The sequence below is a fragment of the Chiloscyllium plagiosum genome, unplaced genomic scaffold, assembly GCF_037043375.1.
Source record: "Chiloscyllium plagiosum isolate Xiang-an unplaced genomic scaffold, Cpla_swu_hap1 HiC_scaffold_8, whole genome shotgun sequence".
NCBI lineage: Eukaryota > Metazoa > Chordata > Chondrichthyes > Orectolobiformes > Hemiscylliidae > Chiloscyllium > Chiloscyllium plagiosum.
Genome location: NW_028270146.1, coordinates 43,675,020 through 43,700,002, shown reverse-complemented (window position 1 = coordinate 43,700,002; position 24,983 = coordinate 43,675,020). Strand labels below are relative to the sequence as shown.

At 43.6% G+C, this 24,983-nt stretch overlaps 1 protein-coding gene across 1 annotated transcript; it reads left to right on the top strand.

Annotated features, from left to right (window-relative positions):
• The first annotated feature begins 751 nt into the window (after positions 1 to 751).
• Positions 752 to 2,091, top strand: rps29 (ribosomal protein S29). Its single transcript, XM_043698468.2, has 3 exons — positions 752 to 886; positions 982 to 1,081; positions 1,943 to 2,091. The coding sequence occupies exons 1-3, from the start codon at positions 825 to 827 to the stop codon at positions 1,949 to 1,951; spliced, it is 171 nt and encodes a 56-aa protein (XP_043554403.1). The 5' UTR covers positions 752 to 824; the 3' UTR covers positions 1,952 to 2,091.
• The last annotated feature ends 22,892 nt before the right edge of the window (positions 2,092 to 24,983 follow it).

The window sequence follows — 24,983 nt, the reverse complement described above, 5'->3', positions numbered from 1 at the left end:
ATTGGCAGTGCTAAACTGCCCATAGTGTTAGGTGCATAAGTTGGCAGGAAATGGGTCTGGGTGGGTTACTCTTCAGCAGGTTGGTGTGGACTTATTGGGCTGAAGGGCCTGTTTCCACACTGTTGGGGTAACTAATTTAGGTGCAGGAAGTGGAGTAGATGCGCTGGAGGGCATTGTTGACCCTGCAGAATGCTGACAGGGGAGGAGGGGAGATATGTGTCAGATGGCTGCTTCCCGTTGGGAGTTGCAGAAATGGTGGCTAATGAAAACTTGGATGCAGTTGCTGACAAGGTTGGAAGTAAGGACTGGGGGAACCTCGCAGTGTTGTGGGAGAGAAGGGGGGGGGAGGTGAGGGCAGAATGCAGGACATGGGCTGAACACGGCTGAAGATCCTACACAGCGGTGGGAAATCGTCACTTGATGAAGATGGTAGATGTTTCTAAAGGTCACTTGCTCATCGCCCAAGATGGGTTCGATGAGAACAAATGTGGTGGAGAAACTGGATGGAGTCTTCACAGAAAACGGGGTGTGAGGACTTAGAGTCCAGAGACCTGTGGGAGTCTGTGGTGAAGGGGAGGCAGCCAACTGGAAATTCTGACAGTGGTGTAAAGCATTGGGACCTGCACTGCTGTCATTAATGTCACCATGCAGCCTTGATGATTTGGAAAGAGTTGGGCAAAAAGGGTGTGGTAGAAGGGCGGGGCTAGCCACTGCGCCGTGACGTCATGGCGCATATGCAGATGATCGCGCTGGGGCCGATGGGAAGGGTTTGAAGAGCGCTTGCGCGGCTTCCCCTCCCCCCTTTCTCCTGAGCTCTGTCCGCCATGGGTCACCAACAGCTTTACTGGTCCCACCCCAGGAAATTCGGCCAGGGCTCCCGCTCATGGTGCGTCCCTCCCCGGCCACGGGAAGCTGTGATTTTCCTTCTCACTCCCCTCCGTCTGATTAAAGCTCTCTCGTCTTGTTTGTCTTTCTTTGCAGCCGAGTGTGTGCGAACCGCCACGGCCTGATCCGGAAATACGGCCTCAACATGTGCCGCCAGTGCTTCAGGCAATACGCCAAAGACATCGGCTTCGTCAAGGTAAAGGAGGACCCCGGGGCCGGGGCTGGGGCTGGGGCCGGGGCCGGGCTCCGGCTCCCCAGGCCTCCCCTGGCTTACACGTGTGGCCCCGGGAGCCGCTGCCTTCACTCCCACAGGGAGGTGCCCTGTTTCTGGTGTCCGCCGCACGCCGCACCTCCCCATTGAACAGGCCCCTTCTTGTAGCATCAATCCACGTACTGTATACCCTTTTGGGCGAAGGTGTTCCTCCTTCTGTCTCTCTTCTTCCCCCCCCATGTTTCTCTGTACCTGGGGAACCTCAGGTCGGGGTGGCCGTGCCATAATTAATCTTGCATTATAATTTTTTAAGCAGTACCTGGTTTTGTGTAAATCATGGAAACGTATTCAGAATTTTTATATATCAAATGTGACTAAAGTTCTGTGTTCAGTTATGTATCTTGCTGGCTCAGGATGTCTGAAGTTTGCAAGCCTCTTTAATCACTTAATTAACAGTATAGACCCAGTCGTGTGTTTCCCCAGATTCTTTTGGAGTTGAATATAGTCGTAGAGATGCATTTGTGCATAATATGAAATAGATCACTAACCTTTTTTTTTCTGTGATTCAAAGTGACTTGTCTAAATTTTTTGCCGCAATTCTAGTAATTTTTCTATTTGGATTCTGCAGTTGATATGTCTTTGCATCATTGATTTGGATGGGTGATTGACTTTTTTTTTGTCCTGTTGAAGTTCAACATTGATGCTGAACATTAAAGACTAGGTTGTATTTACATATACTTGTTGGTGTAGGAATTGCTTATGAATTGCAATTCACTACATCTAAATTGTTTTAAAGCCTTTTTAATAAATGTGATTAAACATTCATATAATTTTTTTCTTTTCTAGTTGGACTAAATTACAAAAGGAGCAAGAGTGCATTCTAATACATGGCGAATTGGAAACCTCAACATGTTGAAGGACTTGTACTACTTTCAGCTCGAAGAAGCTAATTTTTTGTGATGCTCCACTTTTGTAAATAAAATTAATTTGCCAGATGTGCTTGCCTATTTGTTGTTGCTGCACTTCAATTGAAAGTAAATTTGCTCTTCAGTCTTCACGGTGCGATAATGGATTCTTTCATATGCTGAACTGTGGCGAATGAGGATGGTAACTGCCTTTGAGGACACATACTGGTGAAATTTAGGACAAAATTGTGAAGTGAGAAGAGGAGGTATCATTTTATTGGAATGTGAGCGAAAATCTAAAATCAGTGGTAATTTTTGTGCACGGGTGCTTCCCTTTTGCCCTAATGCTAACTATCATAAGCTGCTTGTGCATCTGTACTTTTATTTCTGGGCAGCAAATGTTAGGAAGGATAGTGTAGCCAGAATGTATTTGATATTGGGAATGAAGTACTTCAGTGATAAATCTGGATTTTCTCTGCTTTGAGCAGGTTTGAAAAGTAGAGAAGCCTTGTTAAGACTACACACTCTGGGTGAATCCACTGATATAAACTGCTGGAGATCTGGGGGAAAACAAGTTGTTGGAGGAGCTCAGCAGGTCTGGCAGCATCTGAAAAGATGACTAACGTTTTGAGTCATTGACCCTCTGGATCAGTTAGATGACATCTGGAATGCTATGAATTGTTTAGTTCACTTATCAAAAGAAAGAGGTACTGATGTTAGAGGCAGTCTAAACATGTCCATTAGGTTGTTCCCACGTACAGCAGGACTGTCTTGTGAGGTTGAAGTTGGGCCTCATGGATTTCAGGAAAATAAGTGGTAACCTTATTGAAGCATTTGAGTTTCTTAGATGCAGGGAGTTTCTTGTGTGGCTAGGCATCCAGTGCATAATCTCAATAAAGGGGTTACCCAGTTATGACAAATATGGAATTCCTTGTGAGGGTAGTGATTCTGGAATTCTTTACTGCAAGGTGTTATGGAGGCATAGAGATTTTAAGTGTATTCCAGCATGCAATAGACTTTTAATCCGTATGACAATCCAGAGAATAGATAGGAAAGTGAAGTTAAGGATGTTAGATCAGCTATTATCTAAAGAATAGTGTGCATTCTGTGCTGAATGGCCTAATATTCCTATGGTTTGTGGAAACTTCTTAAATTCATGAATGTCAAATGTGTGGCTGAGACTCTGCCCTAGCATCAGGCAGATCAGTTGATTAACGAAGGATGTAAATGTATTTGTCCATAATACCTAGAGAGAAGGTTGGAAAGGCAAGATTTTTAATCTGCTGGAGTTCAGCAGAGTGAGATGAGACTATATTAAAGAAGTTCTTGAGTCTTGAAAGGGTAGGTCTGAATAGGTTTTCTTTTGTGGAAATCTAGAACTAGGGGTCACACATTTAATACAGGTTAGGTGAATTTTCCTGAGGTTTGTCTGTCATCAGGACTCATCCTGAAAATGTAGCAGATGCAGTTTCTTCGAAGAGATTGTTTCCTGATGAAGGGATTATGCCTTAAATGCTGACTTTCCTGCTCTTTGGATGCTGCCTGACCTGATGTGCTTTTCCAGCAGCACACTTTTTGATGCAATTTTTTATAGCAGCCTGAGTTTGCTGGCAAAACAGCATCACAACAATGATCCTTGACCATAACCACCCTATTCTTACAGATAGCTGAGATCTCCTTACATGTTTGTTTCTCAATTCCCCTCTGAATATTAGGTGAGTTTAATTCAAATAAATGTGAGGTACTGCATTTTGGGAAAGCAAATCTTAGCAGGACTTATACACTTAATGGTAAGGTCCTAGGGAGTGTTGCTGAACAAAGAGACCTTGGAGTACAGGTTCATAACTCCTTGAAAGTGGAGTCTAAGGTAGATAGGATAGTGAAGAAGGTCCTGTACAGCAGCAACATGACCTCCCAACCCCTATATTTATCTAAATTAAACTCCATCTGCCACTTCTCAGCCCATTGGCCCATCTGGTCAAGATCCTGTTGTAATCTGAGGTAACCCTCTTCGCTGTCCACTTCACCTCCAATTTTGGTGTCATTTGCAAACTTACTAACTGTACCTCTTATGCTCACATCCAAATCATTTATGTAAATGACAAAACGTAGAGGGCCCATCACCGATCCTTGTGGCACTCCACTGGTCACAGGCCTCCAGTGTGAAAAACAACCCTCCACCGCCACCCTCTGTCTTCTACCTTTGAGCCAGTTCTGTATCCAAATGGCTAGTTCTCCCTGTAGTCCATGAGATCTAATCTTGCTAATCAGTCTTCCATGGGGAACCTTGTTGAATGCCTTACTGAAGTCCATATAGATCACATTTACTGCTCTGCCCTCATCAATCTTCTTTGTTACTTCATCAAAAAACTTAAATCAAGTTTGTGAGATATGATTTCCCACGCACAAAGCCATGTTGACTATCCCGAATCAGTCCTTGCCTTTCCAAATGCATGTACATCCTGTCCCTCAGGATTCCCTCCAACAACTTGCCTACCACCGATGTCAGGCTCACTGGTCTATAGTTCCCTGGCTTGTCCTTACCACCCTTCTTAAACAGTGGCACCACGTTTGCCAACCTCCAGTCTTCTGGCACTTCACCTGTGACTATCGATGATACAAATATCTCAGCAAGAGGCCCAACAATCACTTCTCTAGCTTCCCACAGAGTTCTCGGGTACACCACCTTTAACCGTTTCAAGACATCCGGCACTCCCTCCTCTGTAATCTGGGCGTTTTGCAAGATGTCACCATCTATTTCCCCACAGTCTATACCTTCCATATCCTTTACCACAGTAAATACTGAGTTAAAAGATCCCATTTAAAAGAACAATAGGAGAGTTATTTCTGGTGTTCTGGTCATTATTTATCCTTTAATCCAAAATCAGATTGTTGTTTGTAGGAACTTCCTGTACTTTTTTGTATTTCCAGCACAATAACGACTGCAGTTTAAAAACACTTTGCAGTGTCCAATGGTTGTGCGAAGTGCTATACAAATAACTCCAGAATCTCCTTCAGTCTGTTGTTCCTCCAAGATATATGAGCTTCTCCACACTGGCCTCTCGTACATCCTGATTTTAATTGCTCCACTGTTCATAGCATGCCTTAGGTTGCCTCGGCCCATTGCTCTGGATGTCACGCCTATCCCTGACCCACATGCACACAACAGTTAGCTCATTTTCCTGCTTAAACATTTTTTCATTGACAAAGTAGTTGGGTCATTTCTCTTTCTGGTGCTGGGAGTCATATTTGTTTTATGCTTCTGTAAAGCACCTTGGACATTACATTAGATGTTAAAGAGAACATGCAGTATTGATTATTTAAAGCATTTGACATTAATTTATTTCCTTTGTCTTGATGACTTATTTATTTATTTCAGAGTTATTTAAGTTGATTCTAATGGTTTATATTTTTCAGTATTTTTCCTATTTCTTAGCTCTTAACAGTAAAGGTGAAACTGCTTTGTGTGCTGAATTTTACTTACTTGTGGTACCGACTATGACCACTGGATGGCGATGTTCAGCCGCATATTAAATTCTCAACTTCGGCACATTGACATCCAGTGGTTAGAATGGTGCATTGCTGAACTATAGATGTGTTTTAGTGATAATGTCGGTGGATAAAATGGGATTTAATCCCACTATGGCAACTAGTGAAATTTAAATTCAATAAAAATCCAGAATAAAAAAAGTTACACTAATAGTGGCCATGTAAGTACTGTCAACTGTTGAAAAACTCATTGTTAATGTGCTTTAGGGAAAACAATCTTTCATCTTTCCGTAAAGACCACTCCCTCCGTGTTCCGTAAAGACCACTCCCTCCGTGACTCCCTCGTCAGATCCACACCCCCCACCAACCCAACCTCCACTCCCGGCACCTTCCCCTGCAACCGCAGGAGGTGCAAGACTTGCGCCCACACCTCCCCCCTCACCTCCCTCCAAGGCACCAAAGGAAACTTCCATATCCGCCACAGATTCACCTGCACCTCCACACACATCATCTATTGCATCCTGTGCACCCGATGTGGCCTCCTCTATATTGGGGAGACAGGCCGGCTACTTGCGGAGCGTTTCAGAGAACACCTCTGGGACACCCGGACCAACCAACCCAACCACCCTATGGCTCAACATTTCAATTCCCCCTCCCACTCCACCAAGGATATGCAGGTCTTTGGACTCCTCCATCGCCAGACCACAACAAAACGACGGTTGGAGGAAGAGCGCCTCATCTTCCGCCTAGGAACCCTCCAACCACAAGGGATGAACTCGGATTTCACCAGTTTCCTCATTTCCCCTCCCCCCACCTTGTCTCAGTCTAATCCATCGAATTCAGCACTGCCTTCCTAACCTGCAATCTTCTTCCCGACCTCTCCGCCCCCACCCCAGTCTGACCTATCACCCTCACCTTGACCTCTTTCCACCTATCACATTTCTGATGCCCCTCCCCCAAGTCCCTCCTCCCTACCTTTTATCTTAGCCTGCTGGACCAACTTTCCTCATTCCTGAAGAAGGGCTTATGCCCGAAACGTCAATTCTCCTGTTCCCTGGATGCTGCCTGACCTGCTGCGCTTTTCCAGCAACACATTTTCAGCTCTGATCTCCAGCATCTGCAGACCTCACTTTCTCCTCAATCTTTCATCTTTACCTGGTCTGGACTTCATGTGACTCACACCCACAGTCATGAGGGTGACACTCAGCTAATGTCGAAGAAATTAGGCATACATTATAAATGCAGCCCAAGCCAAAGATGCCCTAATTGCAAAATTGAATAAATAAAGGTAGTGAAAGTTGTGACAGTGGATGTGGAATATTCTACTCATCATTTTAAGTGAAATATACCTTTGATTGAACACTTGTGAAGAATTGAACATGAAAAAACTAATATAAGTTCGGCTTACTGTGGATATTGAACTGCTTCATCATTAAATGTTTTTATGTAGGTTGGGACAACATGGCATCTGTTAAAAATGCATAGGTTGTAGGATTTACTTTTAAAAAGTGCAAGTAGAGTCACAGAGATGTACAGCATGGAAACAGACCCTTTGGTCTAACTTATCCACGCCAACCAGATATCCCAACCCAATCTAGTTTCACCTGCCAGCACCTGGCCCATATCCCTCCAAACCCTTCCTATTCATATACCTTTTAAATTTTGGAATTGTACCAGCCTCCACCACTTCCTCTGGCAGCTCATTCCATACACGTACCACCCTCTGCATGAAAAAGTTGCCCCTTAGGTTCTTTCATCAGCCCATGATGAAGGGCTTTTGCCCGAAACGTTGATTTTCCTGCTCCTCGGATGCTGCTTGAGCAGCTGTGCTTTTCCAAGACTACTCTACTCTTGACCCTAAACCTATGACCTCTAGTTCTGGACTCCCCCCCCCCCCCCCAAGTGGAAAAACTTTGTCTATTTATCCTATTAGTGCCCCTCATGATTTTATAAACCTCTAAGGTCACCCCTCAGCCTCCGACTCTCCAAGGAAAACAGCCTTAGCCTATTCAATCTCTCCCTATAGCTCAAATCCTCCAACCCTGGCAACATCCTTGTAGATCTTTTCTGAACCCTTTCAAGTTTCACAACATCTTTCCGATTGAAAGGAGACCAGAATTGCATGCAATATTCCAACAGTGGCCTAACCAATGTCCTGTACAGCCGCAACATGACCTCCCAACCTCTGTACTCAATACTCTGACCAATCAAGGTCATTCTTCATTATCCTACCTACCTGCGACTCTACTTTCAAGGAGCTATGAACCTGCACCCTAAGGTCTCTTGGTTCAGCAACACTCCCTAGGACCTTACCATTAAGTATAAGTCCTGCTAAGATTTGCTTTCCCAAAATGCAGCACCTAGCATTTATCTAAATTAAACTCCGTCTGCCACTCCTCAGCCCATTGACCCAGCTGATCAAGATCCTGTTGTAATCTGAGGTAACCTTCGCTGTTCACCACACCTCCAAATTTGTTCAAACCGAATGAATCCCTGATTAAACTGCACAGAATTATTCATGTGATTTGAGTCTGTCTCTGTCTTTTTCTCATAGAAACAACAAAAACAATAATAGGAATTACCAACATAGATTCAGCTCCATTTAATTGGTTATCTAGCTAGTAATTACCAATGGAATTTATAATAGAACAAATGATAAAATAAAAGATCAAATACACAATGATTTGTTATGTTGCCAGTTCAGGGTGTAACATGACTTGCATTTGTAGTTTAATATTTTGATAAGACATCTAAGTAGCCCTGGAACATCTTTGTCATAGTGATCACTGAAACAACTGCCTACAGTCTGTATTAAGGGGCTTCCACCTGAAACTGATAATAGCTTAATCCATTTGCAATCTGCACATCCCAGCCACCCGCCTTTTCGAAAACCATTTACCCACCTGTATCAGTGAGCACTGATCCAGCATTGGGCTGTTTCATGCCCTCAGGATCGCATGGATGAAAGTCATTGTTGATTTCAGTGGACTGTCTAAGAAGAATGTTCCATTCCCATGGCTAAATTCCTTTGGATTATTGGATAATTATGAATCAAGGGTCAATTTTATGCGTTGTAGAACCCTAATTTGAATGGTGAAGCAAAATGCTTTTATTGTTTATCTAATGTTGACATTCCAAGTATAGTAACCATAGAATCTCTACAGTGTGGAAGCAAGCCTTTCAGCCCATCAAGTCCACATCATCTCTCCAAAGAGGATTCCACCCAGACCCAACCCCCTACGCTATCCCTGTAACCCTGCATCATGGTGCAATTTAACATGGTCAATCCACCTATCTTGCACATTTTTGCAGAAACCCATGCAGACAAGGGGAGAATGTGTAAACTCCTCACAACTCAGTCTCCCAAAGCTAGAATTGAACCTGGGTCCCTGGCACTCTGAAGCAGTAATGCTACCCACTGAGCCACCACACCACTCTATGTAGCTCAAGAAGAATGGATAAATTGTGAAACAAAATTTAAGCAGAGTCTTTTTCCCAGGGTAGAAAAACGTAGGTTTAAAGTAAAAAAGGGGTAAGTTTAAAGGAGACATAAGGGCCAGTGGGTTTCCTCCGGGTACTCCAGTTTCCTCCCACAATCCAAAAAGCTGTGCAGGTCAGGTGAATTGGCCCTGCTAAATTGCCCATAGTGTTAGGTGCATTAGTCAGGGGGGAATGGGTCTGGGTGGGTTACTCTTCGGAGGGTTGGTGTGGACTGGTTGGGCAGAAAGGCCTGTTTCCACACTGTAGGGAATCTAATCTAATCTTAAAGCAAGTGCCTGGAATGCATTGCAGTAGCAGTAGATGCAACAGCTAAAGAGGCATCTTGACAGGTGCATGAAAAGGCAAAGAATAGAGGGATATGGATCACATGGAAGCAAAAGACTTTTAGTTTAGTTTAGAAAAGGCGTGGTGTGTCAGGCGCAGGTTTGGTGCGCTGAAGGATCTGTTCCTGTGCTGTACTGTTCTTTGTTCATGAGTAAGCTTAATTGTACAAGACACAATATCATTGCCCATGCTTGTTTAAGTGTATTGTGACAAAAAACTTTTTATGTGATGGTGAACTGATATTAATTGTTACAACTTGGAGAGATTTATTGCAAATGAAATAAATGGAGTTACATCTTACTTATGTCCAGCATCATTGAGAAATTTGGTTCACTGATTGAGATGATACACTGAGAATAGGGACTGTGTCCTTGTACTTTGTAGATGTTTCAACCACAGTAATTTTTATTGAGTGATTTCATATGGTTGACCTCATGATTAACTCCAAGTGTTTCTGTATTGAAATTTGACTGCGGGCGGGGTTGTGTAGCAGTGTGAGCCTGCCTGATGTGTTATTGTTGTGAAAGGCAATTCTGTAGTTTTAAGAAATATTATCACTACTGCTTCACTAGGCCCATCCATTATATAAAATAGGTAACAGTACCAATGTTTCATCTTCAGGTCTTGAGTTAACATCAGAGATTGGATGTGTGTGGAGTCTGAGGAGGTAGGGGAAGCCCTAAATGAGTTTTTTGCTTCTGTCTTTAAGAAAGAAACAAACTTTGTAGTGAATGAAACCTTTGAAGAGCAGGTGTGCATGCTGAAATGGATAGAGATAGAGGAAGCTGATGTGCTGAAAATTTTGTCAAACATTAAGATTGACAAGTCGCCAGGCCCGGACCAGATTTGTCCTCGGCTGCTTTGGGAAACGAGAAATGCAATTGCTTCGCCACTTGCGAAGATCTTTGCATCCTCACTCTCCACTGGAGTCGTATCTGAGGACTGGAGAGAGGCAAATGTAATTCCTCTCTTCAAGAAAGGAAATAGGGAAATCCCCGGCAATTACAGACCAGTAAGTCTCAGGTCTGTCATCTGCAAGGTGTTAGAAAGGATTCTGAGGGATAGGATTTATGACCATCTGGAAGAGCATGGCTTGATCAAATGCAGTCAACACAGCTTTGTGAGGGGCAGGCCATGCCTCACAAACCTTATCGAGTTCTTTGAGGATGTGACTAGAAAGGTTGATGAGGGTCGAGCTGTGGATGTGGTGTTATGGACTTTAGCAAGGCATTTGATAAGGTTCCCCATAGTAGGCTCATTCAGAAGGTCAGGAGGAATGGGATACAGGGGAACTTAGCTGTCTGGATACAGAATTGGCTGGCCACAGAAGATAGCGAGTGGTAGTAGAAGGAAAATATTCTGCCTGGAAGTCAGTGATGTTCCACAGGGCTCTGTCCTTGGGCCTCTACTGTTTGTAATCTTTATTAATGACTTAGATGAGGGGATTGAAGGATGGGTCAGCAAGTTTGCAGACGACACAAAGGTTGGAGGTGTCGTTGACAGTATAGAGGACTGTTGTAGGCTGCAGCGGGACATTGACAGGATGCAGAGATGGGCTGAGAGGTGGTAGATGGAGTTCAACCTGGATAAATGCGAGGTGATGCATTTTGGAAAGTTGAATTTGAAAGCTGAGTACAGGATTAAGGATAGGATTCTTGGCAGTGTGGAGGAACAGAGGCATCTTGGGGTGCAGCTACATAGATCCCTTAAAATGGTCACCCAAGTGGACAGGGTTGTTAAGAAAGCATATAGTGTTTTGGCTTTCATTAACAGGGGGATTGAGTTTAAGAGTCGTGAGATCTTGTTGCAGCTCTATAAAACTTTGGTTAGACCGCACTTGGAATACTGTGTCCAGTGAGAATAGGGACTGTGTGTCATCTAGTTCTGGTCGCCCTAATATAGGAAAGATGTGGATGCTTTGGAGAGGGTTCAGAGAAGGTTTACCAGGATGCTGCCAGGACTGGAGTGTTTATCTTATGAAAAGAGGTTGACTGAGCTCAGACTTTTTTCATTAGAGAAAAGGAGGAGGAGAGGGGACCTAATTGAGGTATACAAGATAATGAGAGGCATAGATAGAGTCGATAGCCAGAGACTATTTCCCAGAGCAGAAATGGCTAACATGAGGCGTCATAGTTTTAAGCTGGTTGGATGAAAGTATAGAGGGGATGTCAGAGGCGGATTCTTTATACAGAGAGTTGTAAGAGCATGGAATGCGTTGCCAGCAGCAGTTGTGGAAGCAAGGTCATTGGGGACACTTAAGAGACTGTTGGACATGCATATGGCCACAGAAATTTGAGGGTGCATACATGAGGATCAATGGTCGGCACAACATCGTGGGCTGAAGGGCCTGTTCTGCACTGTACTGTTCTATGTTCTATGTTCTATGAAGGCGTCCTCTGAGATGCATGCTGACGTAAGGTTTGAAGTCATTATTTTCCATTTATTTAATCACATACAGCCCCAAGCCAGGTCCTATAGTGTTGAAAAATGTGTTGCTGGAAAGCGCAGCAGGTCAGGCAGCATCCAAGGAGCAGGGGAATCGACGTTTCGGGCATAAGCCCTACAGTGTGGAAGCAGGCCATTCAGCCCATTCCTAACCCTCGAAAGAGTATCCCACCCAGACCATACAGTATCCTTAATCCCACATTTACCATGACTCACCCACCCACCTACCTTGAATGCTACAGACAATTTAGCGTAACTAATTAACATGACAATTTAGCATGACTAATCTACCTAACCTGCACATTGTTGGACTGTGGGAGGAAACCCAAAGCACCCAAAGGAAACTCCACACAGACAGTTATCCAAGGCTTGAACCAAACCCAGGTCCCTGGTGCTATGAGGCAGCAATGCTAACTCCTGAGTCACCATCTCCTTCTGGAGGTGACTACGTGGGATATATAATTCCCATGGTGTCAGTAATCTTCTGCATCACTTTGGGGATTTACTTTACCATTATTGTTATACTTTCTTGAGATGTGGATGATGTAGGCATGTGTTACCCATACCTAACTGTCCTTGAAGTTGAGTGATTTGCTAGGCTATTTCAGGGAACAGTTAAGAGTTAACCACATTGCTGGGGTTTGGAGTCACATACAGGGCAGACCAGTTAAAGGTGGCAGATTTACTTCCCATAAGATCTTAGTGAACCAGAGAGGTTTTCAGAAGAATCAATTATAGTATCATGGTCAGCATTACTGAGACTGTTATGTGGCTAGATTTGGTTCATTGAATTTGAATTTCACCTGCTTTTGTCATGGAATTTTAACTCCAGTGGTCAGAGCAATAGACTGGGCCTCTGCATTCCTGGTTCAGCTAAAAGTATCACTACACCACCATTTTCTAAACATAGACTGGGACTGCCATTGTGTTAAGGTTTTAGATGGATAGGAATTTGTGAAGTGTGTACAAGAAAATTTTCTGATTCAGTATGTGGCTGTACTGACTAGAGAAGGTGCAAAACCTGACCTCCTCTTGGGAAATAAGGCAGGGCAGGTGACTGAGGTGTCAGTGGGGGAGCACTTTGGGGCCAGCGACCATAACTCTATTAGATTTAAAATAGTGATGGAAAAGGATAGACCAGGTCTAAAAGTTGAGGTTCTAAATTGGAGGAAGGCCAATTTTAACGGTATTAGGCAAGAACATTCGAAAGCTGATTGGGGGCAGATGTTCGCAGGTAAAGGGATGGCTGGAAAATGGGAAGCCTTCAGAAATGAGATAAAGAGAATCCAGAGAAAATTTATTCCTGTTAGGGTGAAAGGAAAGGCTGGTAGGTATAGGGAATGCTGGATAACTAAAGAAATTGAGGGTTTGGTTAAGAAAAAGAAGGAAGCATATGTAAGGTATAGACAGGATAGATCGAGTGAATCCTTAGAAGAGTATAAAGGCAGTAGGAGTATACTTAAGAGGGATATCAGGGGGGCAAAAAGGGGACATGAGATAGCTTTGGCAAATAGAATTAAGGAGAATCCAAAAGGTTTTTACAAATACATTAAGGATGAAATGGTAACTAGGGAGAGAATAGGGCCCCTCAAAGATCAGCAAGGCGGTCTTTGTGTGGAGTCGTAGAAAATGAGGGAGATACTAAATGAGTATTTTGCATCAGTATTTACTGTGGAAAAGGATATGGAAGATATAGACTGTAGGGAAATAGATGGTGACATCTTGAAAAATGTCCATATTACAGAGAAGGAAGTGCTGGATGTCTTGAAATGCATAAAGGTGGATAAATCCCCAGGACCTGATCAAATATATCCTAGAACTCTGTGGGAAGCTAGAGAAGTGATTGCTGGGCCTCTTGCTGAGATATTTGTATCATCGATAGTCACAGGTGCGATGCCGGAAGACTGGAGGTTGGCTAATGTGGTGCCACTGTTTAAGAAGGGTAGTAAGGACAAGCCAGGGAACTATAGACCAGTGAGCCTGACCTCGGTGGTGGGCAAGTTGTTGAAGGGAATCCTAATGGGACATTTGGAATGTCTCACAAACTTGATTGAGCTTTTTGAAGAAGTAACAAAGAGGATTGATGAGGGCAAAGCATTAGATGTGATCTATATGGACTTCAGTAAGGCGTTCGACAAGGTTCCCCATGGGAGACTGATTAGCAAGGTTAGGTCTCACGGAATACAGGGAGAACTAGCCATTTGGATACAGAACTGGCTCAAAGGTAGAAGACAGAGGGTGGTGGTGGAGAGTTGTTTTTCACACTGGAGGCCTGTGACCAGTGGAGTGCCACAAGGATTGGTGCTGAGTCCACTACATTTTGTCATTTACATAAATAATTTGGATGTGAGCATAAGAGGTACAGTTAGTAAGTTTGCAGATGACACCAAAATTGGAGGTGTAGTGGACAGCAAAGAGGGTTACCTCAGATTACAACAGGATCTGGACCAGATGGGCCAATGGGCTGAAAAGTGGCAGATGGAGTTTAATTCAGATAAATGTCAGGTGCTGCATTTTGGGAAAGCAAATCTTAGCAGGACTTATACACTTAATGGTAAGGTCCTAGGGAGTGTTGCTGAACAAAGAGACCTTGGAGTGCAGGTTCATAGCTCCTTGAAAGTGGAGTCGCAGGTAGATAGGATAGTGAAGAAGGCGTTTGCTATGCTTTCTTTTATTGGTGAAAGTATCGAGTACAGGAGTTGGGAGGTCATGTTGCGGCTGTACAGGACATTGGTTAGGCCACTGTTTGAATATTGCATGCAATTCTGGTCTCCTTCCTATCGGAAAGATGTTGTTAAACTTGAAAGGGTTCAGAAAAGATTTACAAGGATGTTGCCAGGGTTGGAGGATTTGAGCTATAGGGATAGATTGAACAGGCTGGGGCTGTTTTCCCTGGAGCGTCAGAGGTTGAGGGGTGACCTTACAGAGGTTTACAAAATCATGAGGGGCATGGATAGTATAAACAGACAAAGTCTTTTCCCTGGGGTTGGGGAGTCCAGTACTAGAGGGCATAGGTTTAGGGTGAGAGGAGAAAGATATAAAAGAGACCTAAGGGGCAACGTTTTCATGTAGAGGGTGGTACGTGTATGGAATGAGCTGCCAGAGGAAGCTGTGGAGGCTGGTACAATTGCAACATTTAAAAGGCATTTGGATGGGTATATGAATAGGAAGTGTTTGGCGGGATATGGGCAGGGTGCTGTCATGTGGGACTAGATTGAGTTGGGATATCTGGTCGGCATGGATGGGTTGGACCGAAGGGTCTGTTTCCATGCTGTACATCTCTATGACTCCACGACTCTATCTACCTGTTTCTCTGCGGTTACTTTTATGTGGCAGCCACCAATACTGAGCTGGATACTGTTATCACCCTATGATCAAACTTTAATCATAAGCTATATAAGCAGGAATATTTCCACCCTCACTTTCTAGTTAAACAACATAGTCCTCACCAGCTGGAGCTGCTTCTAGACTGGCATTGGAACCAACAGGAACATGCTCAGAAAAAAACATCTCATGGAATATAAACTAAAAGAGCTGTGGCCTAAAGGTAACTGAGTTCAAGAAAGATGTAGATGGTTTTCTATAGACTTAAGATGCACCTAAGTTGTTAATCTTTTCAATTCAACCAGATGCTGATTGATCTACCTTGCCTTTCCCCAATTTCTATTTTAATATGTAAATTATAGTTTCTTTTTCCTTTTTGTTCCATACTCTGTGAATTGAGATTTCCGCCTTTATATTCATGAGGATTTTTAGATCAAATATTGTAGAGATATTCAATTTATAGTTTAAAGGAATAAAATGTCTGAATGTATCTTTGTGGATTTAGTGGTTTAAGGTATGTGTACTGTCCATGATTTGGAATGGTAGGTGTTATATTACTACTCACCGCTAGGTGGCACAACATGTATACAGTTTGGATTTTCGCTTCAGTGCAGCTTTCACAAGAATTATTTTTACAAGATGGAATTACCTTTACAATGAATTTGTGGCAAATATTTGTTGACCTTAGCAAAGTAACTGCTTGATTCTTCTTTGTCAGCATCTGCAGTGAATGTGAAATCCTGAGGATAAATTTAGTTTCCCTTTTGAAGTGTTGAATCTTTTCTGAATTTGGTAGGGTTGAGATCTTTTCATTGTAAAGTAAAGCTTCAAGGCTGCATAAAAATGGCTGCTGTCAGCTGATCAATTCCCAGTCCCTTTTTGTCTTTCAGTCAGATTAAAACTCCTCTTTTTGGATCTAAATCATTTTCCAGTAGTTCAAACTATAGATTTACAAAAAAAAAATTGTGAAACAAAATCTGCATGTGATCCATAATGTAAATTACCCTCTCTTGACGGTAATTTAGGTAGTGATGGAAGGTCTGACAGAGATTGCTTTGTTTGCACTGTTTTTCTGCCTGCAGCCAATGAAACAGGAATCTGAGCCTCCAAATTTTCTCTGCAACACAAATTTAATATCCATCACTGTGTAAATCACTTTAGCATAGAAGATATATGAGAAAACCGATGTTATTACTCCTAGCCCCACATTTCCTGCATCTGCAGTATTTTGATTTTGTTTTTGTGTTTCATTCACTGACATTTCTCTTCCAGGAATCAACTCAAGGAAGTCCTGCTCCTCTCTCCAATGGGTTTTGCCTCATCTCTCATGTTGCCCTTCATTACTTTTTATCTTACTTCTTGCTTTTGATCTGATAGCTACCAAAGAGTCAGTTACTGTGTCTCCTTCCTTAGAAACTGTCTCCATTTTTGACTTATTCCACCTGGAATACAACAGAAGCTCCATCCTTTGTGTTTTGGATGCAACACAATTACTAATCTGTTAGAAACAAACTCAACAAAATTAGCCAAGACCACCAAAACTGGAAACAAGACAATTTATTTTACGATCTTGCAAGAAAGGGCGTCAAATGCAAAAGCAAATGAGCAATGAGCATTGAAACAAGTATACAGTTATACCTTTGAGCTGCGTGAGGTCACCTCTCCCGACTCCTACATTACCCAATCACCCTAGTTCTCTGTCTAACTTGTGACCTGACTGCCCCTACGTGACTTCTCCTTATCTTGATTAGATTCTACTTCTATCTCCTTGGGCCGTTAGCTGCAACCGTTTTGTAACTATAGTAACACTTGCTGTGCTTGTGTTTTCTATTGTTCTGCTTTTCTGCCTGCACTAACTTGTTTTTCCCAGAAGTTTGCTAATCTGATCTTTGCCTGCAGCTGCCCTCTATACTTGTTTGTCAGCGCTATGCTTAAGCTTATTATCACTACCCTTTTTGCTACATCTGCGAAAACAACACCCTTCCCCATTTCTCACAACTCCCCCATTTCTTTTCTTTTGCATCTTGTTGTTTTTGTAATTTCTGCCCTCTTTACACTCTAAGGTACAGAGGTTCACAATCTTATACACGGTATCACGTTACCCCTTTCGTCTCTTGAATTCGAGGAGCATTCTTTGACTTTCCCTCTGTTGCACGTCACCTGTTGATTGTAAAAGCATCTGATGATGTATTTGAGTCCCCTCCCCAAGGGACGTCATCAGTCGGCTCATTATCCACTTGAGGACATTGAACCCTACGACCAGACCTACTAATATCAATAATCCATAGATAGCTAGATTGACTAACCACTTTTCCCAGCCCATCAGTCCCCAGTCACCCCATCCTTTATCTTTCCGAAGTTCATTCCCTATTTCTCTTATATCTTTTATCTTTTTCCTTATTATCTCTGCCTTTTCTTCCACCATGGAAGAGCTATCTGGGATGAAAGTGCAGCATTCTTTACCGATTAAAGCACATGTTCCCCCTTTTCGGCCAAGATATAGGCTAAAGCCGTTCGATTCTGTAAAGCTGTTAGTCTCGTGGCCATCATTTCGGTGGTTATGGCCACTATTTGGGACTCAGTTTCTCTAAATGAGTCAGCGGTATCATTAACCAATTTTTCAAGGGCTGCCGCCAGTTTCTGTATTTCTCTCCTCGCCCTTGCAGTGCCGTATTTTGGGAATAATGTCCACTAGAAACGGTCCCATTCAGAGACCTCTCAGATTTTACGGCTTATTCCCTTTTCCTTTTTCAGAGTGTCATGTTTCTCTATCTGGAGGTGGGGGACTATATAAGTGGGGTAACAGCAGCCACTCCAGCTTTTTTGTTTCTGTGGTAATGTCTGAGGTTTTACTGGATTGTCCCAACATTTACTGCCGGTGCAACCGCCACTCCATATGTACTTTTCGCCTGGCATATGCCTTGGACCGGCATATCCAATAGGTTCCGTTTAATAATGGGGGAATGTTCGTGGCCGTGGCTCGGTTAGTGTAGACGCAAGATGATTTTCCTAATTGGAAGGGGGCAGTATCATTCTGATTACAGAAACAAGCGGCGTTTACTGTTCCTGTTGGCAGATGAATGCTAAGTCCATTAATAGGACCCAGGGTTTTAGGGGCGAGTTGAGGGAACCATCCTTCAAAGTTATAGTGATCCCTCTCGGATCTCTACCTTGTATTATTTGAGCCCCAGTCAAATTGTTGGGCATCATAAACTTCGCTTTTGGTAAGTGGTATTACCAAGATGGGGATCCCCGATTAGCCGTGGTGAGGGATCTCTGCATAGACCCAACAGTCGGTAAGTCTCTTTTGTTCAGCATAATGTTGGCATAGGGAAGTAAAATGATTTTTCCCGTCTCCTTGAACTGTCAGTATGAATATCATTACAACACTTTCCCAATACCCACTCATCTCTTACCTCTGTCCGCCTTCCTGCCTATCTTTCCCCCTTTTGTAGTCATCTGGGAGAAGTGAGTCCACGCAACCCTTACAATCAGTAGCAGCAAATTTTAAAGTCAATGGCAGCAATTATTATTTCAGTCCAGTCTTCCTACTCAGCTTGACTTTCAGAAGGTTGTTTGTAGGATGAGCTTGCCACTCTGCCGAAGGGGAAGGAGCGTCCACGGGGCCCTTAACACGAGTGTGATGACTCCACCCTTTTTCTGCAGTTCGGACGGCTGTTTCGGTAATCAGGAGAGTTAAGAATGGTCCCTCCCAGCTCGGGTGTAGTTTGGTATCCTTCCAGGTCTTTATCAGGATCCAATCACCTGGTCATATCCGATGTACTGCAAACTCGAGTGGTGCTGTCTGTACGAAAAGACCTTTATTCCTAAGAACAGATAATGAAGAGCCAAGTGCCACAATATAGTTTTCAAAAACTTGTCATTAAACTCGGCCGTGGGTACCTCTCCCTTCCCTCCCAGGAATGGCAGCCCAAACATCATTTCATAAGGAGAAAGTCCGATATCATGCCTCGGGGCCGTCCGAATGCGTAATAGTGCAATAGATAAGCATTTAGTCCGTGGTAATCGGGTCTCTAGGACTAACTTTGATAATTGCTTCTTTAAGGTTTGATTCATTCTTTCCACCCGTCCAGAGGAGGGTGGGTGCCAAGGAGTATGGAATTCCCACAAAATTTCTAATCCTGCTATTACCCCTTGTAAGCTCTTAGAAGTAAAAAGGGTACCTTGGTCTGAATCTATAGTTTCCACTATTCCATATTGTGGGATGATATGTTCAAGGAGCGTTTTCACTACTCCTTTTGAGGTAGCTGAAGACATTGGGAAAGCTTTTACCCACCTGGTTAAGTGGTCTACTATGACTAATAAATACTTTTGTTTCCCTACCGGGGGTAATTCTGTACAGTCGACCTGTATGCTCTGAAAAGGTCTTACCCCGGGATTCCTTTCACCTTTTTGCCCTCCTCTTGTTACCTTTTTATTAATCTTTTGGCAAATCGGGCATCCTGAGCATACCTGCTTGGCTAATGTGTATATCCCTTTACATCCGTACTCCCTTAACACTATGCCACACATGGCTTGAGAGCCCCAGTGACTGCCTTGGTGCAGGGTATTTAGAATGTTTCTCATGACTGGTTTACTCAACATTTCCCTCCCATCCGGGAGAATCCATCTTCCTTCCCTTGTCTTAGTGGCTCCTATCTCCTGGAATTCTTTTTCCTCTTCCTTCGTGTACATGGGGTTCACGGAAGGAGACTCCACTAGGGGTGTGAGAACCCGTATTTTTGTTACTGTAAGGTTCATAGCTGCCTCTTTGGCTGCTTCATCTGCTAGCCTATTTCCTCTTGCTTCTAGAGTGTTCCCCTTTGGTGCCCTGGTACATGAACTATTGTTATTTCTCGTGGTAATTCCAAACTTTTCAACACCTGTCCTATTAACTCTTCGTGTACTAATTCCTTTCCCCGGCTATTGAATAGTCCACGTTCTTGCCATATTTTTCCGAAGGTATGGACCACCCCATAGGCATACTTAGTGTCAGTGTAAATTGTCCCATCCTGATTTTCTAGTTGTTTTAAAGCTTGGTTTAATGCATACAACTCACAAGTTTGGGCCGACCATGTATTAGGCAACCGGTCAGCCTCAACTGTTTGGTTCTTGTGACCATCCACTACTGCATATCCATTGTGTCTTTTTCCTTGTACCACTCTTGATGATCCGTCTATAAACAGTCTGTCCCCAACATGCAAGGGAATATCTTTTAGAAACTGTCTAACCTTAGTCTGATACTCAATGATATCTAAGCAGTCGTGTTCTAATTCTCGTTTGTCCAGAGGTTCTCCCTTCCATAGGAAGGTAGCTGGGTTTAGACAGGTATCTGTTGCTAACACGAGGTCATCTCTCTCCATCAGGATAGCTTCGTATTTTAAGATTCGTGAGTCTGTCAACCATCTCCCTGCCTTTTGGCTTAGCACAGTTCTGACTTGATGGGGGGTACTAACGACTAGCGCCCCTCCAAAAGTAAGTTTACGGCTCTCCTCTACCAGTATGGCATTGGCTGCCACTGCCAGTATACATTCAGGCCATCCCCTCGAGACAGGATCCAAGATCTTGCACGGGAAGGCTATGGGCTGCCTCCTTCCCCCTCCCTTCTGGGTTAACACTCCTAAGGCTGCTCCATCATTTAGTGTCACAAAAAGGTGGAATGGTTTCTTGAGGGAAGGAAGAGCCAGCACCAGAACTTGTAATAAACTACGCTTTAACTCATGTAACCCTTCCTTTTCCTCTTCTGTCCCGTGTAGTCTTTCATGTTCAGATTCTGTCAATTTATAATATAACCCCTTTGTTTTCTGGGCGTATGCTTCTATCCATAATCTACAATAGCCCACTAGCCCTAAGAACTTCCGTAATTCTCGTTTGGTGGTCGGGAGGAGTAGTTCTACTATTCCTTTAATTCTCTCGGGGTTAATTCGCCTAGTACCCTCACTAACAAGGTGCCCTAAATATTTCATCTCTTTCTCTACATATTGCAATTTATTCCTAGATACTCTTAAACCTTGTTGCCCTAGGAAATTTAACAGCTTATTGGTGGCCAAGCTCACATCATCTCTCTTTCGTCCTGACACAAGTAGGTCGTCCACATATTGTAACAGTGAAGTCCCTTTAGGCATCTCATGTTGTTCCAGGACCTGTTCCAGTACTTGCCCGAATAGATTAGGTGATTCTGTGAATCCCTGGGGAAGTACCGTCCATCGGAATTGTTGCTTTCTACCAGTGTATGGGTTTTCCCACTCAAAGGCAAACATGTCATGGATTTCTGGAGCCAGAGGGCAGGCCCAGAATGCATCCTTTAAATCTATTACACTAAACCAGCGGTGGTCACACGGTATCTTGCCTAGCAAAGTGTACGGATTGGGGACTACCGGGTGTCGTGTTCGAACCAATCGGTTCAATGCTGTGAGATCCTGCACTAATCGATAGGTTCCGTCTGGTTTGCGGACAGGCAGTATTGGGGTATTAAAGGGTGACATACAGGGTTCTAACAATCCGGTTTTTAACGAAGAATCTATAACTGGTTGCAGATCTTTATGACCTTCCAGTGATATGGGGTATTGTCTAACCCAAACTGTCTTATTCTCCTGAATTAACGTAATTACCATCGGAGTAATAGTTAGATGCCCTGTATTACCCGGTCTTGCCCATACATCAGGGCTGATTTGTTAACATGGTGTTAACATGGCCATCTTTACGGTCACTGCACTGTTTTCCACCCAATTTTTAAGCCTAACAAGATAATCAAATCCCTACCTAATAGATTACTTCCAATGTCGGGAATATACAATAATTGTCCTGTCACTTCCTCATTATTTACTCTAATTAGCATTGGCTCAAAAATAGGCACTAGGAATTCTCCATCTTTTACTCCAGAAACCCTGAGATTCTTATTGGTCAATTTAACACCGGTAGGTCTAAAACTTAGGGATGACCGTGCCGCTCCCGTGTCCACCAAAAACACTGCCTCCTCCCCTTCAGGTCACACCTTTAGATTTATCAAGGGTTCCCGGTGGGTTTCAGAAGGAAGGAACCCCTGACTCCCCTATTCTTCATCAAATGTCAATAGGGAAACAGCTTCCCTTTTCCCGTGTTAGTCCAGAGCATTCTCGTTTAAAATGCCCCACTTTTCCACAATGGTAACATCCCGCCTGTTGCCTCCTTCCCCGGACATCCGACCTTTGTCTTTCGTGTCCTCCTATATCCTTAACTTTTTTATTATCTCCCGATCCTAATCTCCTCTTTGTTATTTCATTACTGCCGCCACCATCATTTTAGCTTTCTGCTTCTGCTTCTCGTCCTCTCTCTTCACATACACTTTCTGTGCCTCATGTAACAACTCTTCCATTTGTTTTTCACTCCATCCATCTATTTTCTGCAATTTCTTTTGTATGTCCAGCCATGACTTTGTCAGAAACTGACCTTCAAAAGTCCTTGCGCCACCGGGTCATCAGGATTCATTCCCGAATATTTCCTTGTGGCTTCTTTGAGCCTTTGAAGAAACGCTGAAAGGGTTTCGTCTTTCTCCTGCCTTACTTCAAAAGCCTTAACAAAGTTTTGTGATCTTGGTGCTGCTTCCTTAATTCCCAAGATCACCATTTCCCGAAAGTCTCTCATGCTTCCCCTATCATGTGCATTCATGCCCTCCCATCGGGGATCTGTATTAGGGAATTTTTGTTCAGCCGGAGTTACTTCTTTACCCGGAGGGTATCTCTTTTCCCACTCCCTCAGACCGGCCCTTCTGATCATACCCCTTTCTTCTCCTGAGAATAATGTCCCCAATATTGCCATCATTTCCCCCCAGGTATACCAATTTGGCCCCAAAAACTGGTCGAACTGCCCCCCCAATCCCACGCGATCCTCAATTAGATTTTTCATTTCCTTTTTAAAGGCTCTGACCTCCCCACTGGTCAGCGGCACATTAACATATCCAATTTCGCTGTTTCCAATGGGGACCTCTCTGAGAGGATATACCTGTGTTGCCCCGCCTTGTTCCCTTTCTTCTCTCCTTCCTGCTGATCTAGTCTTAACCTGACTCACAGTGGAGTCCTCTTCTGGGCTTTTTTCAGGTTCCTCTTCCGGGGGTTCCTCTGCTGGCGGTGCAGAGGGCTGGGACGACGGTCGACTGTCGCTGGGAGATGACGGACCGTGGACTGTCATTTCTGTTGTAATAAGGGGGAGGTAAATTTGACAAAGGGTCCCAATGGGGAGTTTTGGGTATTTTTCATCCTTTTCCTCCCTTTCTTTCTTTTTTAAGACAAACATATTTTGGCTCCCTATCCAACAGACTGCATAATCAGCCTCTTGTCGGCTTTGTTTCTCTTTGCTATTAACATATATATTTAAATCTTGGCACAGCCAATCTTCATCGGACCCATATTTGGGCCAAAAGATTTCAGATTTCTTAATACTTTCTTGTGTCCAGACAAAACAATAATACCTTATCATTATAACTTTATCTTTCCCCCATGTCTGGGAGTTGTGTTCCCAATTTCCCAACATTTTCCCCAAGGGACTGTCGGATGGAATTTCTTCAAGTTTAACATTATCTGTAGATCGATCTTTATAGAGACAACTTCCCTTGCCTCCCATTTTTTTCTTGAATTTAATTGATCTTTTCGAGGTCCGGTGCCACCTTCTTCCACATCCACTTCAGGTTCCTGACCTGCACGTGGGGGATTTCCCTTCTTAACAACCGGTCTAAGGCTGGCTGCTAGAGTCAGGTTGACACCCTTTCCCGTCCGATCAATCTGACCAATTATATGTTATTTTTAGACATCGCCAATTCCCTGTACTTCTCGTACGTCCCCGATCACCAAGGCAACACTTAAAGGTCCTTTTCTTACCTTGGTTGGTGTACAGAGTTACCTGGTCGTGTCAATTCGGCCGTTACCCGCGCGGCAATTCCCGCAACAGCTACTTTTGCAAATCCCCGGTCGCCCGGATATATCTCGAGAGACCTTTCCTTTCCTGGGTCTTGTGCACAAGAGTTACCCGACCGAACCCGCTGTGTCTTCCCATCTTGTTTCCAGGGTCTTTCCGTCCAGATCACGCTCGCCCAAAACCGCCGCAGCAACAAGGGGAAACTAGAGATCGCCGAAATCAGCGAGGTGTACCTTTTCCGTTTCTCCAAGAATGCCGAGTGACCGGAGCTTGGGATCCCGGACGAGCCCCCAAGTCTGTTAGAAACAAACTTAACAAAATTAGCCAAGACCACCAAAACTGGAAATAAGACAATTTATTTTCTAATCTTGCAAGAAAGGGCGTCAAATGCTAAAGCAAATGAGCAATGAGCATTGAAACAAGTATACAGTTATACCTTTGAGCTGCGTGAGGTCACCTCTCCCGACTCCTACATTACCCAATCACCCTAGTTCTCTGCCTAACTTGTGACCTGACTGCCCCTACGTGACTTCTCCTTATCTTGATTAGATTCTACTTCTATCTCCTTGGGCCGTTAGCTGCAACCGTTTTGCAACTATATTAACACTTGCTGTGCTTGTGTTTTCTATTGTTCTGCTTTTCTGCCTGCACTAACTTGTTTTTCCCAGAAGTTTGCTAATCTGATCTTTGCCTGCAGCTGCCCTCTATACTTGTTTGTCAGTGCTATGCTTAAGCTTATTATCACTACCCTTTTTACTACATTTGCGAAAACAACACCCTTCCCCATTTCTCACACTAAACACTCAGAATTCTACCGTTCTACACAATCATTCTTGCTGCATCCTGTGATCCATTCTCAGAGTCATCCACATGCCACATGCATAATCCTGAGCTGTCGCTTCAGCAGCAGTGACTCCCTCCATCTCAAAGTCCACAGTTCAATTTCATTGTTTGAAGAAATGCAGGCTTCAACAAATTGTGTGCAAACACATCTCTGGACCCTTCTTTCC